Source organism: Eurytemora carolleeae, unplaced genomic scaffold (assembly GCF_000591075.1).
Source record: "Eurytemora carolleeae unplaced genomic scaffold, Eaff_2.0 scaffold599, whole genome shotgun sequence".
Classification (NCBI taxonomy): Eukaryota; Metazoa; Arthropoda; class Copepoda; order Calanoida; family Temoridae; genus Eurytemora; species Eurytemora carolleeae.
Genome location: NW_019396485.1, coordinates 80,124 through 99,228, shown reverse-complemented (window position 1 = coordinate 99,228; position 19,105 = coordinate 80,124). Strand labels below are relative to the sequence as shown.

The window sequence follows — 19,105 nt, the reverse complement described above, 5'->3', positions numbered from 1 at the left end:
TTTGATATAAAAAGTACATAAATTCCAGTAATAATAATGTATTTGAAGAAAAGGGCAAACTACTTTAACAAATCTTTATTTTCATTTAAAAACACAAGTTATGATTCTAATGCAGTTATTAAATATTTTCTAAACAATCTAGACTTTTATTTTAGTTAATCAATCTTCTTTGGTTGCCCACATTTTACAATAAAAAACGTTAAAAATATCTTAGTGAACAAAAACTTCATCATACAATACACATTGCTTTAGGTTTCACTCTCCTTAAAAAAAATGTTTGTAAATATTCAAAAAATTCATGAATAATGAATAATTTTGCATTTTGAACATGCTGTGTAAATTGAAATTATCAAAAGTGCTCAAAATTTACCTATATCATCTTTTTATCAAAAATATTGATAATATTAAGAATGTTTTTAAATTCATGAAAAACTTGTTATTAGTTACTTAAAAGGATTAAGGAATAAAAATGCATTAAACTGACGTGAAACAAATTCATAGCTTTTGTAAATTTTTAACAAGTGTCCTGGAAAAGGGTCTAGTTTGAATGTTAAAATAATTTCCAACTTCAAAGAAATTGTGATAAAAGTATTTAAAGTACAATGCTAAATTAGTTAAAAGTTCTGTTAATGCCGAGAGAGGGGGGGAGATTTCTACATTTCTGTAACATTTCTTACATACTTGTTAACTTTATATTGATAAACATTTTATTAAATTCTAAACATTTTTACAGAATTTTGAGCCCGTCAAAATATTTGTTCAATTTTGTTGATTTCGACTAGTTTGTGAATATTTGTAAAAAATTCCGAAGGTTAAAACTGTGTTCACCTTTTGTTTCAAATACAAGAGAAGCAGGCTTTAGTCCAGGGCTGCCCAGGTAACAGGTAAAACTATTCGTCAGGGATAAATATATGTTTTTTTTAAATTAAAAAAAGAATTTTGTGTGTTTAATTTTAGAATTTTATATTTTTCTGACGAAGTTTTTGTTTGTAAATATTGTGAACCCGGGACAGGTAGTTTGTCAACCTGTGAGGATTTGACCGGCTCGTTGTACCCGTTTTCTTCGTTCAGGCCAAACTTCTTCACTCCTTGACAGACGCTCAACCGTACAGCTACAGGTACATCTATAGATAGTATATGTACGTTCAGTCTACAGATACAACTATACCCAAAGACACATATAGGTAAACGTACATGTACATGTACAGGTACAGCTATAGCTTAGAACAAATTTATGGGTACAAGTACGTACATACACATACATACCTAAAGGCACAACTATAGGAAAACGTTCAAGTATAGGTACAGGTACAAGTACAGGTATAGCTAAGGCCAAAACTATGGGTACACGTAAACGTACAGTAAAAGTACCTCTATACCTAAAGGCACAACCATAGGTAAACTATTGGTAAACGTACAGTGTACACGTACACTTACATCCTCATCTATATTTACCAACAGAAAAATGGGTACACGTACACGTTCAGGTACATCTTTAGTTAGGGCATAACTATATGTACACGTACACTTACAGGTACATCCATAGATATAGGCAAAAAGCTGTAGGTACAGGTGCAGGCACAGGTAAATATATATCTAAAGGTACAGGTATAGGCACAGGTACATGTACAGCTACAGCTAAAGGAAAAATTATAAGTGCAGGTCCAGGTACAGGTACAGCTATAGCTAAAGTAAAAACTATACGTACAGGTATAAGTACATGGACAAGTACAGCTATAGCTAAAGGAAAAGCTATAGGTACAGGTATAAATACATGTACAAGTACAGCTATAGCTAAAGGAAAAAACTACAGGTGCAGGTGCAGGTAAAGGGAACATATGTATATGTTTTAACAAACTTTTCTTTATCTCTCTTTTTCCTGCAACAAGGAAACCGCTAAATTCTGACAGTTCTCTTGAATCTGCTATATACATCCGCAAATAACTATTAAAAAGACCCCAAATTGTAAATGATCAATTTTCGGAGAGATAAAAATGTCTGTACAGTGCAATACAGTACTTGCCGCTGAACATGTATGTGTGTGCAGTACAATACAGTACTTGTTTCAAGATATAACTGTACAGTGTACAGTACAATGCAGTTTAAAGTAAATAAAGTACTTTGCCGATGTATGTTGTATACAATACAATACTTATGTAGCAGTACATGTCGATAAAGTACAATCCAATACTCGTATCCGTACATGTCTGTACAGTACAATAAAGTATTTGCGCTGTGGTACATGTCTGTAAAGTGTACCGTGAAGTGTACCGTGTACCGTTTCACCAAAACTGCAATCTGAAAATAAAATCTAATATTTCGAATTCAACTATAATATTATGAATAATACATATTATTAATGAAAAAAAGAAAATCGGAAAATCAGATTAAATGTGCTGTCGACAAGGTAGGGGTGGGAGGGGGCACAATTGTTGTATCAGGGGGGTCAGCAATATTGAGTTTACACCATAAACCTCTTATTCGAGTCAAATAAGGATCGGTCGCTTGAGTATTTTTTTTTCGGAGAAGTCCCTAAGTCATTGTAATGTTGTGTTGAAGTTCTGAAAAATGTCAGAAAACTGGTAATTTTCAAGAAAACTCTAAAAAACTAAAACTGAAAACAGTATCTTTTGATTTCGATTTTTGTGATTACATTTTTTGTATCTTTTAGCCGATCAACCTTATCCTTTAAAACGAATGTACGAATGCACACATACACTTCCGGTTTAGTTTCATGTTACAAAATGGAAGCAGCTAAGTTGGGAATCAATTTTAATTTCGGAATTTTTTAATTTGACCAGAGTTGGAAACTTTTTGAATAACGGAACAATTTTCTATTACAAGTAAGTTAAACTAAATCTTTTAACTATTTCTAGTCGAACCTTAAAGATTTTGACAATACGATAAGAGAAGATAGTTTAGGTTTAACTTAATTGAACCAATTTGAATTAGTTCCTTTCGTTCAAAAGTTACTAGCCCTGGAAAACTAAAATTTTAAAACTAATTTAGAATGCGTCAAAAAACAAATTAACTACTAATCAGATGAAATCAAACTTCATATACATGACGATTTCATTTAGATAAAATATTTAGATTATAAAAATTTCAAAGGCAGACCATACTTATATTCGAGTAAAGATAAAAAGAATTTTGAAAAAACTTTTTTTTTGGCACAAGAATGAAGATTAATCTTTGGGACATTTTCCCTTTAGACCTTTTTCTGTGCAGCAAAAAGAAAATATCTTCGTTATTCTTTAAAGTGATAATTTCCTTGGTGTTTATAAGAGTTTTCCCAAAGACATTTTCCCAAGTGTCAATTTCCCAAGTGGCAACTTCCCAAAGGTTAGGTTAAACCCTTTGAGGCGTAGCAGGTTGCAATGGGGGACCGAGCGCTGCGGCTAGGTTGGGATAGGGACCGAGCGCCGCGGCTAGAACAGGCCGGGGACCGAGCACTGAAGGCTAGGAAAGACTTGGGAAGTTGCCGCTTTGGAAATTGTATATTCGAGAAGTTGCCACTTGGGATAATAACCTTGGGAAAAATCCTAACATCGAATTACCAAGCTATCTTTACCGCACGAAGGTTTGTAGATTACCATTGCAAATCGGGCATGCCCTTGATTTTTAAATTGGGGGTTACTCGAAGTCTCAGAGGGGTTTTCTTATTTTATTTGAAATGGCTGCATTTTGCCAGGAAGTGATATTGCAACGACATCTAAAATTAAATAAAAAAAATCTAAAATTGCAGAAATCATAATTTACATATTTAATAAATCTCACTTGAATTAAGTTTTATTTCTTGTTGTTATAGCTGTTTGTCTCTTTAAAAGTTAAAGATTACTTATTTTCATTTTTGACATAATTTAAATATATAGTTTTTTAAGACCTGATTTGATTATACAATGAAACCCTTGATAACGAATACATCAAATGTCGTCTTGGCAATTTTTCAATGAGTTTTATACTATAATACGTAAATTTCAGTATTTGCGAAAATAAAAAAATAGCCATAAATATGCTGGAACAGTTTTAAAGAGTTCCATATAATCATTTAATTAAAAAACTAAATATTTGCAATATTCCATTATCAGAAAGTGAAGAAAGCGACATTTTATGAATTCTTTTGATGTATTCGTTATTAAGGGTTTCACTGTAGCAATCTTTAAAATTGCGGAAAGTTTAGAGAATAATACTTTAATTTTCACAATTTTTTCTAGAATGGATCTCGCTAACAAAGACGACTTTACCTTCTTCATGCGTCGTGCTCTGACATCATCTGATGATGATTGTTACATTGAGTTGTACAATCTTCTTCTCAGGTTTGAATTCATTTATGTACAGTGGAATACGGACACATCTAGGACTAGAAAGACGACTGCTAGACTCGGGATATGGACTTATAAAAACATCCACTGTGCAGTATACACTTTCCCACTTCGCTTGATAATTGAATTTTTGCGCCACAATTAACACGATCTGCTTTATAACAAAGAAGATTGCTTATTAGAAGTCGTCTTCCTAGTCCACAGTTTCATGGGTCCTTACTAGGGTTTCCAGCCAAATAGGAAAATTAATTACCCCCCCCCCCCCCCTGGTCCGGTGAGGAAAATTAACTACCCCCCCTGGTGCCGGGGAGGAAAATTATTTACCCCCCCCTGGTGCCGGTGAGGAAAATTAATTACCCCCTCCCCCCTTGTTGCCGGGGAGGAAAATTAATTACCCCCCCCTGGTGCCGGTGAGGAAAATTAATTACCCCCTCCCCCCTTGTTGCCGGGGAGGAAAATTAATTACCCCCCCCTGGTGCCGGGGAGGAAAATCGATCCGTCCCTTTTGTTCCGTTTCAATTCCTTGGATCAACAAACTAATGAAAAGCAAACAAATCAAATTGTTTAAACTCGGATTTGATTGAAAAAAAAGAAAAAAATGGCACACAGATATTCCGGGAATTTTAGGTGACAATCTTTTAAAATTCCGTTATATGCTCTATATGCTGCATCTCTGCAAAGTCGAAACATTTCTTTCATTTTAGTTTAATTGTTCTTTAACAAAATTTAATTTTAAGATAGATAGATAAACTTCAAATATACCTGCCTAATATATTTTCTAATTTACACAGAGTTAAAAAAAATTCTATATTTGGCCTTCGGCCTAGCGGCCGGTCCATTACGCTGACTGAAATTCTATTATTTCCAGACTACATGGGGTGAACAAACAAAACTTTAGTTTAAATTAGAAATATATTTGAAAGGACAACAATGTTTTTACAGATCAAGAATATTTGAATTTTTTACTGAAGAATTAATGAATATGATTTCTTATTGCGGTGCACCCCTTGTGTAAAAGTAGCTAAGCAGTTTCTTATTATACAAATATTCAGCAAGCTGATCATTATCCTTTTCAACTCAAACAACGGCCTCACGCCTCACCTCTCTCAACGGTCAGCGCAACGAATTATTTTTTAAAGTTTCCTCTTTGCATTTCCTTAAAAAAAATAAAGTACAAAAAATATTAACAGTTAAGCAATCAGATTTGAAAAGGGAGCTGTAGGAAAATAGACCCCCCCCCCTTCCTGAAAAGTGGCAATGTACATGGAAATTTTAAATATGTGAACACTCCCCCCTTCTGCAAAAATCTTTAGAATTAGCTTATTAGCATCTGACATCAAGGAATTTTTAGTGTGAAACTAATTTCAATGATAGAAACAGAATACCTTTCTTTTTTAATTTTTTGACAGGTTTCGGTCCTAAAATTCACAGAAAATTTATGCTTCGGAAGAATGGGGATAAGTTCTGAAATGCCTGGACTATTTAAAGCAAACATATTTTGTTTTTAAGCAGCAACTATATGGATTTGAATAAATAAACTCTTAAAAATACATAACTGTTGTTTTAACGACAAATGGCTTTACTTAATAGTGGCCTCACTTATATTTAGGACAACACAGTGGCATTATTTGTTTAAAGTTTTCTTTGAAAAATTTTCATTTTAGATCCTTTGTAGCTGCAGATGTTGATTTTGACGGGAAGGTGTCAGTTGATGAGTTCGACAGCATGATCGAAGCTGCTGCTGCTCTTCTCAGGTCAGTTGATGAGTTCGACAGTATAATCGAAGCTGCTGCTCTTCCCAGGTCAGTTGATGAGTTCGACAGTATGATCGAAGCTGCTTCTGCTCTTCCCAGGTCAGTTGATGAGTTCGACAGTATGATCGAAGCTGCTGCTGCTCTTCCCAGGTCAGTTTATGAGTTCGACAGTATGATCGAAGCTGCTGCTGCTCTTCCCAGGTCAGTTGATGAGTTCGACAGTATGATCGAAGCTGCTGCTGCTCTTCCCAGGTCAGTTGAGAGGAATATGTTTGATTCAAACAGCACCCTTTCTCTTCTTTTGTGAAAAAATGATGGAAATATTTTTTGAAAAAAATGGATAGCCTTCACTTATTAAGTGATTAGCATATTTATGTTGTAGAAAGAAGGAATTAAATTAGCAGAGTTCTGCTCGTTTTAAGATGGAAAAACGACTCCAGAGTTTTCTAGTTCTAACTGTACATATGACGTTTTTTGATTAAATATGAAAATAAATATATTTTCAAATCCTCAAATTATCAGTACCTCACTATCCATTTGCCAAGTTTATTAGGACACCCTGTAGATCAGTTCTGTCGTAAGAATTCATACTTTTAGACTTACTTATGTTTCATTCAAGGTTGCTTTTTACTGCAAACTAGATAGTAATAATCACAGTCACAGAACAATTTCTAGGTAGTAGGCATATATTATATACACTACAATACAGCGAAAATCGCTTTTTAAATTCTGTACTTTGATATGTACGGGTCCTCCGCTCTTGGGTATAAGACGTTAAATACGCAACAGAAAAACGTAAAATTAGTAATCGATACAGAATTCAATTCTATAACAGTCTTTTCCCCTTTTTTCGCGAATACTCCCTTTAAGTGCCGTACTTTAGGTAAATTATTTGAATACAGCCAATAATGGGGCGGAAATTTGCCGAGCATTCACAATCCTAAATGAAAGTCTCTTGTTGTTAGTTTTTAATATGTTTTTTTTTAGAAAGTTTGGATACCAGTGGTGGGACGAGGCTAAGTGCCCCGATGAGGCCACCAGGAAAACCGTCAGAGCCGCGCTCTTTACCAAGATTGATGAGAACAATGACGGAGTGATGAGGAGGAAAAGGATTTGTTTGTAGGTCTGTATTCTATTGAGGAAATTGAATGTCGTCTTTTCTTTTTTAAATTATCAAATGTTCTCAAACCAAATATTCTGAACTGAAAATCCAAATTTTTGCTTAAAAACTATTATTACTTAGTCCTAATAAAATTCTTATAAAGGCCGATGAGCCCATGCAATTCATTTCAAAACAAAACCTATGAAATCAGTATATCAACTAAATTCAAAATATATTAAAACTTTGAACATATCCAGCTTCTAAACATATTAAAAAAAAACAAATCAAAATAAAAAAAAAATCAAATAAAAACACATGGCAATTTTATTCTGAAAGAAACTATTCTTCTGAATAATTCTACATTTCATTGACTTATATGAAAATAAAAAATCAAGGAAGTTTGATCAAAAACAAGTTCAATAAAGACTATTTGAAAGGTGACAAAAACATTCTCTTGTATAATACATAAAGCAGAAAAGCGCAGCTTACATCTGAAGCTTCTTTGCTGAATTATTTAAAATTGTTGTCGAAGTACATTTTTATACAACTTTAATGTCAGTTGATTTGAATCTCCATATTTTGCAGATCTCCGGATGAATTTTATTCCTTTTGGATATCCTATGCAGAAGCATACCCTGCAAATTTGCAGATTTGGCAGATTTGTAGATTAGCGGTATTTTACAAGTTTTGACTTGTTATTTACTAGGTGTATGCAAGAAGTGTACTGAGCCCAACACCCCTGAGTACAGGCGTCTGTACTGGTTCCATTGGCAGTGCTTCCAGGTAAACTAATTTTGAAGACGACATTTTAGATAGAATCAAAAACGAAAAAGCTCTGTGGAAACTAGAAATTAATTTCCAGTTAATTTTGAAAAGGGCTCGGCCTAGATTTCTACGGAATCAAGATTTATTGTTTAATTTTATTATTATTATTGTTAATAATAAATAATAATGATTCCTTAAAGATCAAACTCAGTAATTATACATCATTAAAACGTGTTTATATGTATGTCTCAAGTGAATACTAAAAATTTCTCCCCAATACTACATTCTCAGTTTAACTACCATACATTGCCGGTCACTCCCTTTGTTAGAAGATACTTTTTGTTTTAGAACTTAAAATTGGTGATTTTCATTTGTTAGTTCATTAAGAATATGCAAATTTTCAGAATTGAACACGTTTCCAGATAGCTTCACAGTTGTGAATCGAACATGCCACTCTTCAGATAGAATCATAGAGGGTGACATGAAATTACGTTTACTATCCCTGGGAGTTTTCCTTTTCAGTAAATCTTATAAAAAAATAGAAAATATTTTTTGGGTAAAAAAAATTTCTCTAGGCTGCCGACGCTGATCGTGACGGAATGGTTTCTGGAGATGAATTCAACAAGATGATCGATATGGCAACATCTGCACAAAAGAGGTCATTTCTCTACAGATTTCTCTTCAGATTTATCTACATATAAAATCAAAGTAGAGCTACGGTAATAAAGGTTTTCAGGTCGTCAAAAAAGTCTCATCCTTAGTAGTCGACACTGCATCTAATATTTCCTGTGTGTTCAGGTTGGGAATGGAGACCCCCTTCCAGTCCACCGAGGAGAGGACCGAGATCTTCAAGAAGATGGACGAGAATGGTGACGGATCCATCTCCTTCGATGAGTGGTTGAACTTCAGCCTCAACGATATCATTGCTAAAGTCGCGTCCTTGTAAATGATTATTGTTCAGGTCAAAAACTGCTCTTCTTTTATCATTTGTCCTTATTTTCNCCCCCCACCTTCTTTGTAAAGATTTCGACCTTTAATTGTATTTATGGCTGGTAAGAAACTGGTATTGATTACAAGAAATGTTCGAATTTGTTCCATGCCATCCTTCCCTCGTTACAACTGCTCTAAAGAATACATTTTGTGCAGTTTAGATGTTTAGATTTAAATACATTGTATACCCCTTGTTTGTTTTATTCAATTAAGTGAGATAAAGGTAGTAAAAGTTAGATAGTTGTGGTTTATGAACGCAACTGCGGAATCTTTTAAAAATTAATACCACTCAACTCTATAGCTCTCAACTCTATATAGCAAAGAAGTTATTGACGAAAAAGTGCCGGTAAATTTAAATTATGAAATAATTCCACGATTAGAATGTCGCATAATCTTAATAACGGAATAACGATGCTGAATGTTAATAACAGAAGAATGCCGCTGAATTCTGCTAACGGAAAATGACACTGATTTTTATGAACAAAATCAATGCTTTTGAATTGATTAAAAATCGCTGTTTTTGAATATACTCTGCACTTCATTTATCTAGCTTTTGAAATAAAATCAACTAAAATACAAAATTTATTTTTTTACGAAAATGAGATAGATTAATATTGCACCTTGAACGCGTCACAGTCCGGAAATTGCTTGAAACAATCGTTTTCTACTTTTTTCTCATTCGTATCTGGATAAAGAGCTTTAGGAAATTTCTAATCTACAAAATTTCTAAGAATTTAGCTAAACACTCTTTGGTATTTATGAAAATACTAAATATCCTAAAAGCTCCCTGCGTAAAAAGTATCTGGGGACTCAGTGATACTCTCTAGAAACTGTGTGAAGGGTAGTCCTCTATCTGTGAGCTGTATGTGAGCTAGACCTAGAGTTAGGAGCAGCTGCTGAAATGAACCAGTTTCTGATCCGCCAGATTCTCTCTTATAATCTGAAGAAGAAAATTTTTTTTTACAAAAAAAGTTTTATTTAAACATATAAAAGACTCATATTATGTGCACCCCTCCTCCCCCCTAAACTCATGGGAGAGGGTGGGGGGGGCGGAAGGACAACTTTTTTCCCCACCTCATTTTCACCTTTAGGAGGGGGGGGGGGAAGGGGGGCAGTAATCTGTGATTTCAAAAAATGAAACTAACCAAGGCATAGTTGACGAGACAGACAGTCTCTAGCTCCTCTAGACTCTAATCCATTGGTCAACCCAGCTGATAGAATATCCTAAACAGATGATGGAGTATACAAAACAGATGATAAAATATCCTAAACAGATGAAGAAGTATCCTAAACAGATGATAAAATATCCTAAACAAATGATAAACTATCATAAACAGATGATAGAATATCCTAAACAGATAAAAGGATATCCTAAACATATGACTAAAAAGATGACTGAATATCAAAACATATGATAGTATATCCTAAACAGATGATGGAATATCCTAAACAGATGTTGGAATATCCTAAATAGATGATAAAATTTCCTAAGCAGATGAAAGAATATCCTAAACAGATGATGGAGTATACAAAACAGATGATAAAATATCCTAAACAGATGATGGAGTATCCTAAACAGATGATGGAGTATCCTAAACAGATGATAAAATATCCTAAACAGATGATGGAATATCTTAAACAGATGATAGAATATCCTAAACAGATAAAAGGATATCCTAAACATATGACTAAGAACGAATGAAAACAAAATCTATCAATTTTTCACTATGACTTCTTCAATCAAAATTTTGAAAAGCGTATTTTTTTTTACTGAACAGACATTTTTAAAAGCTATCGGTTTTTACCCAATAGAATGATTCAAACGGACGAACGATTTTTTGGTGGACGCTCGTTAAGTGAGAATAGAAATGAACATAGTGTCAAAAGCGAGTAAAATAGTTTGAACAGCTATACTTTCAAAATACTTACAGAAATTTAAAGGGGGGGATTGACACTTAAAATATTTTTTTTATTTTTAATTAAAACGAATAAAGACAACTCTATCATTAGAACAGTTTTATTCACAACGATACCCTTTTTAACTTCCTTCTTTGTAAAAGTTACTATTCATGAAGCAGAGACAAAAAAGGATATTGTCAGAATTTAACGCTTTTCAAGAAAAAAACTAGGGTTGCCTAGCTTATTATTTGAGGGTATACCGATGTGTGAATTATTGACCCTCTTCAAATTACGCCTTTAATACCTACTTTTAGAGCAGCAGCAACTTTAGCAAGAGTTTGATCCTGACATGGCTCTTCAAGCTGCCTCGGACTACTTAATAGGAGAGAAAAGACTATATATATATGTGTTCATAATCTATAAGAATATAGTTAAGAGTTTATTTGAGATTATGGGTTCGATGATTTCTTAATATTCCGCGTTTATGAAATAAAACACAAACATTAAAAACTTGACGCAAACTTTGCATTGATTAGTTCACGAAAAATTGATCGATGAGTTATAATGAATTAATTGATTAATTTATTTATTTGAATATTTATATGATATTTACAAAACTGTTAATTACCTAATAATATCGTCTGGGATTGATCTTTTTCCAGGAATAGGTGGGGGAAGGTCAATGGTCAACTAAGGACGACATTAAATCAACTTAACAGTAATTAGATTTGCTAAATCTTCAATGATAAATCTTTTCGTTCATTGGTTTCAGTTAAAACAAAAATACGCAAAAAAATATTAGAACTATGTTTTCCGCTATGAACTGATTTCATCGAATTAATTAACAAAATTAAATATAAAATTCGAACACTTTTCAATTGAAATTATTACAGCTGTGAAGTCTGTCGTGAGTAAAAAAAAAAGAAATCGAATTGATCAAAAAATTGAATAATGTTCCTGATTAACAATGTTCTGGTTCATATTGAGGTTGTTGTTCTGCTGATGAACGTAGTTCAGGTTGTTGTCGTTCTGGTTGTTGTTGTTGTTGTTCAGATTGTTTGCAATGTTCGCAACTACACTAGGAAAGGAAGAAAGCTCAAAAAATTTTGCTTTCAAGAGACCTTCCACATAAAAAGGGGGCATGTCCGATTCAAAAAGGTACCCTTTAACCTTTATCTGATTAATAATATGGTATTACCGCCTTTGTACTACCTCAATGTCTCTTAAGCAGATTTACGCAAATTGTACTGCAAAGAAACCCTAAATCGGAAGATAAACAACTTGGTTTTTTTTTGTTATTTTCCTATTTTTACATATTACAAATTTTAAGTGACAAGTAATTGATGTATGTTTTAAAGCAGAGAATTCCTTTTTCCATTATTCTTCTTTTCTGTAAACGGAACATAAATAATTTTCTAACAGAAAATTATAAATATCTGATGTATATTAATCAACCAGACAAATCTTTTACTGATACCGTTGTGAATTAAACATGCCACTCTAAAGATAAATAGTCACTTCAAATTACGTCTACACAGACACATTAAAGGGAGTGTTCGCGAAAAATGAAAGGGCGTATAGGCTTAATGCGATTCATTTTTCGCGAACACTCCCTTTCAAGGTTTTTTTATTACAAGCAAAGCTGGAACCGAAAGTTCTTAAATATTTGTAACATAATGTTTTCCTGAAAATAACATTTTTCAAAATTATAAATATGTAAACTTAATTATTAATTTGTAAACTTAATTATAAATATGTAAACTTAATTATTAATATGTTAACTTAATTATAAATATGTAAACTTAATTATGAATTTGTAAACTTAATTATTAATATGTAAACTTAATTATAAATATGTAAACTTAATTATTAATTTGTAAACTTAATTACAAATATGTAAACTTAATTACAAATATGTAAACTTAATTATAAATATGTAAACTTAATTATTAATTTGTAAACTTAATTACAAATATGTAAACTTAATTATAAATATGTTAACATCAAAATCGAATTTAATTCAAATATTTTGCTCAGAGTCTAAAATTAAAATGTTTCGACAATTAACGCGCACCGACAACTCTGATTTTTTTCCGAGAAAACCTTACTTTTAAAATTGAACACTTGCCGCAAGCTTTTCAAAAACCAATATATTTTCAACCTGAGCTGGGAAGTTTTGAATGGTGGATATCGGGACTAATGCTTGATCCACTTTTTTTCTTAATCTCGAGATTGAATAATGCTTGGATTCCTCCAGATTGATTAACCGATCGGAATTAAGGATATTCAATTCAAAAGTTTTCAGCTCTGTTGATATTTCAAACATTATGTTTTAGATCTAACAGAATTAATAGTTTAATTTAATTATCAAAACTGTTCGACACAAGGTTAAAAATATAATGGGATTAGAAAATTAGAATTTGATGCAATTGTTTAGTTTCGTTCTCTGTCAACAGAAGAACTTACAAGTTTTTACAATTGTAAAACCTTCTTCAAATCTACCTACCTGAAAATGGAGACCGCCATTGATAAGAACGCCATCTGTGATAAAGAAACTACACTAGAGTCCGCTAAAGACGGACAAGATTCATCTCCACCTCCTCCATCTTGGAAAAATCTTTTTATAGTATTTCGATAAAAGGAATTGAATCTTTTCACAAACTCGAATTTTCTATTCCCTGTATCTTAGAAAACTGATGGTCTAAGCCTTTTACATTTTTCTAAGACATTGGGATGCAAAGATATAGTGATTAAAAATCAGAATTTGTGGCAAAGACTCAATTCCGTTGCTTCGTATTACAGTGAAAACTGTGGAATAGGGGGAGGACTATAGAGCACTACTTAAGTGTTTTTGATGTTACAAAATATATGGATTTGGGTCTGCATACTTAATAATTGCATGCGGTTTCTCAATGTTCATTGGCCTATTTAAAGTCATACTTTAAAGTTTTGTGGTTATCACTGTAGACTAGATAGATAGGGTGATTAATTTAGGACTTTTGGAGAAATTAGTTGACTGGCTACCAGAGTTCGATAGTAAATATATTGAATAGGCTTCTTCTAAGTTAAAACACTTTGTTTGATATGCCAAAAAACTGAATTATAACTATTTTTAATTAGAATTTGAATTAAAATCCATCTTAAAATACTTTTTGATTGAACGATATATAGAACGAAAACCTACCAAAAACTTTAACAAAGATAAAAATCTGTTTTTTTGGATTGTTATTCCTCCTTCACGGGCAGACGTAGTAACATTTTAATTTCCGAGCCGTGTCAACCTTTCCGGCCTAAGTTTGTACTGTATCGCCCAGACGAGGGAGGGAGTCCAGAGTTCCTCTAATAGTAATCACCGTCACCCAAATCTGTTTTGCGGCAAGCGCTCCTCAATTGCTAATCTCCTCCACCTCAAATAGTAATCAGCCCAAAAAAGCATAACATTAAATCGTTTATTTCTTTTAGAAATAAGACCATATTGACCTCTTTTAAGGGCCCTATGGTGTACAATATTGTTAAAGCTTTCTTTATTGCTCCTTAGTTTCTATTCGGGTGGCGGTGATTACTATTTGAGGAACTCTGGACTCCCTCCCTCCCCAGACATTGGGTAAATAAAGCAGACTTTCAATAGGACTAGCCGGTGCAACAAACTTAACGTGGTCAGACTTTAGGTTTAATTTTCTTTTACTCTAGCGTCAGAGGTGCGTACCTTAACTTTATATTTAAAAAAAAAATAACATAATTACCAAATCTGAATTTAGCATAAAATTTCCAAAAGAAAACGTTGTGAAAATTGAAATTTTTAACAAAAATGTTGTCTATGTCATTTTTATTTGGTTTTTTGGACAATCGGAAAAAAAATCTTCAACTAAGAGCTGGCTAAAATTTAACAAAAAACGTATTCAATTTGTTTACTATTAATCCGAAATCGATCACACCTACAGTGTAAATTTCATTATTGATTTGGTCGGTAATAATCCTTTAAAGATTGTGTTTTCTTTTCAATGTTTTATTGAACTAATCATCTGTAAACTAGTTTTCTGAGTAAGGGAGAGTGTTCACCAAAAATAAAACGAGGAAATGTAGTATGAACCCTGACTAAATTATAAACCAAGCAAACTTTTTTATATCTGTTTTATTTTTTACACAATCTCAGGGACCCGAAAAAATACAATCAGAACGTTTCTAACTGAGTGGTAGAACGGACTTGCTCTGGGCTAGGAGGATAAGGTTGGTCTGGACACTGACCCCTTTTCGAACGACTAAGACTGTCTTACGACTTGATGCGCTTTGATGGTTTATTGGCTTTTAAAAATGATAGCTTTGTCTTAAGACAATTTTTTTCGAATTCTCTATAAATCTTGGTCTTAGAGGGGGTTCTTTCATATTTTATCATGGTTTATCCTTTGTCTCTTTTTAATTTTTTGCCAATAGCACTAAAATTAGTATTACCCAGGGAGACATACATAACTCCATCTTTGTCTGCAATCTGCCGTCGAATTCTAAAACAATTCATTTAATTTGTGTCATTTTTTGCCAACTGTTGCCTTTGCCAATTTTTGTAAGTTTTTGCCAATTTTCGTAAAAGAGGCGGTGTTCTCGAAAATAATTTTTTTATTGCAACGGCTTTTATACTAGTTTCAGTTTGTTTAAAGTCTTAATGCTTGTTCCTCTTATCAATTTTCTTGGCCGACTTTGAAAGTCCAGTACAAATGTCAAATCAAAAATTTATAGAGTCATTTGCTGGCATGAAAGCCAAGTAAAAATTATTTCGATTACCATCAAATCTCTTAAAAGATCTCTTTATGTATCTTTAATTAACTAAAAATATTTCAGGAACTGAAAAGAAGACAGCAAGTGATTTGAATAATATAAATTAAACATTTTTTTTTTCTAGAATTTTAAGCATGCGGCAGGCAATAGTGATCTCTTAGTGGTTGTTGATTGAAATTTTCAGCATTTCTTACTTTTTATTTTTTACTTTTGATACAACTTTTTATCTTAAACAAAAATGTGTTCTGCATTATTTTGTTTAATCACATTGGGTTTTAAAAAAAGAAAAGACCAAAATGTTAATCGGTAAACCAAAAAAGCTCACACAACTCCGGGATGATCATTCTAGGTAATAAAATGGAAAGAGCTAACTCCAACATAAACCAGTTCCGAGCGTAAAGCAAAACTTATATAATTAAAGTTGATTTTTGGAAAAATTCTTGGTTTTTAAAAATATTAAATGCTGATGAGTTTTGTGGGATGATGTGAGATGTTTCGGTCTACCGTAGAATCCAGAGATAATTTCAAGGATACTCGAGGGGAGGAAAGCTTAAGCTGCCAACTTTTCCAGAATAAATTCTGAGTTGAAGCATTTTTCGAAATGTCTTCTTTATACAAATTACTCTAAAAAACAAACACTTTCGCCGAACAACTTTTTGGAGTTAATGTTGTTGATTTTATCCTTATCCTTATCCAAAGATTAATATTTTTTTTTGAAAATTAATAGAAGAAATATATTTGAATTATAAAATCATTCATTTATTGATTTACAAAATTCTAAAGTAGAGATTTTTGCCCTTAAACAAAACATCTTAAAATATCCTTTTTTGACACTCCTGGTGCCCTATTGAAAACTAAAATAAAATGTTTTATTTTAAGTAACACTACGGTCAAGGAAAATAAAAATTAGAAAAAATGCAAAGGCTAAATAGGCACCACGTTTTTTTGCCAATTTTTGTAAATTTTTGTCTATTTTTGTCAGTTTTTGTTTTTTTGTTAATTTTTGTATAGTTTTATTAATGTTTGCCAATACTTCCCATTTTTTGTAAATTTTCCCCAAATTTTGTCAATTCTTGTAAATATTTGCCAGATTTGTCAATTTTTTTACCTGGAACTTCGCTTTAGCCTTTTTCTCATCTGATGCAAGCCAAGTAAGCTTGACTCTAGCGTTACCTCCCTATTTACACAGAAAAATAGAAAATAATAAATTAAGGCCGGATAGTTTTCCCTGATTTATTTTGATCATGAAAATTTTCCCTGTAGGAAATATATCGTGAAATCTTAATTGATAAAATCAGATTTTGTGGCAAAGACTCAATTTCTTTTTTTTACCTTTTATATAACGTTCTCCAATTGTCCACTCCCAGGCCAGACAAGTTTAAAAAGGGGCTCATACCTTAGATATTTATATTGTTAATGTTATCTATTCAATGTTAATAATGATAATAATAATAATAATAATAATGATTATACTAAAAATAATGAGAATATTAATCATGATGATGATGATAATAAAGATAATAATATCTAAATAAATAGTTTAACAATAAAAGAATAATATTGATATCAATTTAATGTGATAAATAGATTAAAAATAATGACAAATTACAGCAATGATAACAATTTGGCCATTATAAATAAAATACCACTTCAACTAAAAATAATAACATTAAGGACAATAAACTATTTGATATTTTTTTTAAATTAGTATGAAATTTTACTAAGTAGGTCTTACCTAAGTACATGTTTAATCTTTCTTTGTTTTTCTTCATTTTAAATTCTATTTGTGTCAACCAAATTTATTATCAATTTTCATCTATTTTTTGGACAATTAACAAATTAACGAACGGTCCGACCAGGCAACGACTGTATAAGTAATTTTATCTATTCTATCCACATATGAATTTCTACATTACACTGTATTTCTACCAGCCAACCCCGGACTTACTCATACTTAAATATCTTATTAAAAAAGACAGTTTGTTTTTGATTTATTTCTCTATAATGAAGTTCAGCATGTTTACATCACAATGTACTTCAAGAAGTATGATGGATACCATTCTCATAAAAGGAAGGTAAGATTTTAACACTTGATGTGTAGTTTTTCCAACTGTGCCAGTCTGTACATATATTTATAATGGATAGGATAGCTCTACTACAGTATACAGTCTGTATATATATTTATAATGGATAGGATAGCTCTACTACAGTAGTACAGTCTGTATATATATTTATAATGGATAGGATAGCTCTACTACAGTAGTGCAGTCTGTATATATATTTATAATGGTTAGGATAGCTCTACTACAGTATACAGTCTGTAGATATATTTATAATGGATAGGATAGCTCTACTACAGTATACAGTCTCTAGATATATTTATAATGGATAGGATAGCTCTACTACAGTATACAGTCTGTATATATATTTATAATGGATAGGATATCTCTACTACAGTAGTACAGTCTGTAGATATATTTATGATGGATAGGATAGCTCTACTACAGTAGTGCAGTTTGTAGATATATTTATGATGGATAGGATAGCTCTACTACAGTAGTGTAGTCTATATATATATTTATAATGGATAGGATAGCTCTACTACAGTAGTGCAGTCTACACTTGAAAACAGAGAATTACAAACAATATTTTATTTTATAACGGGACGCTAGAAATCAAGGTATAGTTGGAGGTAGATAGATAGATAGATAGATATATATAGATAGATAGATAGATAGATAGATAGTAGATAGAAAACAAATAGATAGATAGATAAACAGATTAATAAAAAACTATATTGATAGATAGATAGATAATTAGATAGAAACTAAGATAGAAATGGTAGAAAAATCGTTACAAGTGCAGGGTGAATCAGGGTTTTTGCTTTTGTTTACGAAAGCCTAAAACTTTTAGCGCTTTTATTTTGGTGTTATTAGATTTTTTGTTTTTGTAGTTTTTTGTCTTATTTTAGCAACATTTTTTTGTTTTAGAGATATTTAGATTTTTATCTGAAAAAATCATGGAGCACATTGTGTAAAAAAGAAACGGAGAGTATAGGTGAGTTTACAGTTATCCATTTCTAGTGATATTACTATATACAATACATTTAGTGTACAGATATCCTTGTTTATTGTTCAGTTATATACATAGAACTATGTAGAGTGTACAGATATCTTTATACATTGTTTAGTTCTATATGTAGAACTATGTAGAGTGTACAGATATCCTTGTACATTGTTTAGTTCTATATGTAGAACAATGTACAGTGTTTACAGATATTCTTGTTCAAAATTAGGGGTTTATGTACTTTAATCTTTTTTTTTTAATTTTTCAGAGAAAAATGGAGATGTTGTCTCAACAGCTGTATTGGAACACAGGGAACAAATTCAATAAATAGTGGGAAGTAGTTGAACTACGTAAACTAAGTTGGACAACTTTTCTTGAACTTAGCATGAAAAAAGTGGTTCAAGAACGTCTATTTCGTCTAAATACTGTTTGATAAT

General features: G+C 32.0%; 2 protein-coding genes across 2 annotated transcripts; one reads left to right on the top strand and one right to left on the bottom strand.

Moving 5' to 3' along the window:
- The first annotated feature begins 1,017 nt into the window (after nt 1-1,017).
- LOC111704149 (uncharacterized) lies at nt 1,018-8,889 on the top strand. Its single transcript, XM_023476289.1, has 7 exons — nt 1,018-1,118; nt 4,215-4,316; nt 5,987-6,076; nt 7,064-7,191; nt 7,885-7,961; nt 8,519-8,601; nt 8,742-8,889. The coding sequence occupies exons 2-7, from the start codon at nt 4,216-4,218 to the stop codon at nt 8,887-8,889; spliced, it is 627 nt and encodes a 208-aa protein (XP_023332057.1). The 5' UTR covers nt 1,018-1,118; nt 4,215.
- A 465-nt stretch (nt 8,890-9,354) lies between these two features.
- Nucleotides 9,355-17,424, bottom strand: LOC111704158 (cullin-4). The gene is made up of 10 exons (XM_023476301.1): nt 17,338-17,424; nt 16,935-16,998; nt 16,711-16,779; nt 15,282-15,331; nt 13,339-13,438; nt 11,790-11,910; nt 11,461-11,522; nt 11,141-11,207; nt 10,079-10,157; nt 9,355-9,873 (listed from the first exon to the last, which is right to left on the bottom strand). Exons 1-10 carry the CDS (start codon nt 17,372-17,374, stop codon nt 9,710-9,712), a joined length of 813 nt encoding a protein of 270 aa, XP_023332069.1. The 5' UTR covers nt 17,375-17,424; the 3' UTR covers nt 9,355-9,709.
- Between the last annotated feature and the right edge of the window lie 1,681 nt (nt 17,425-19,105).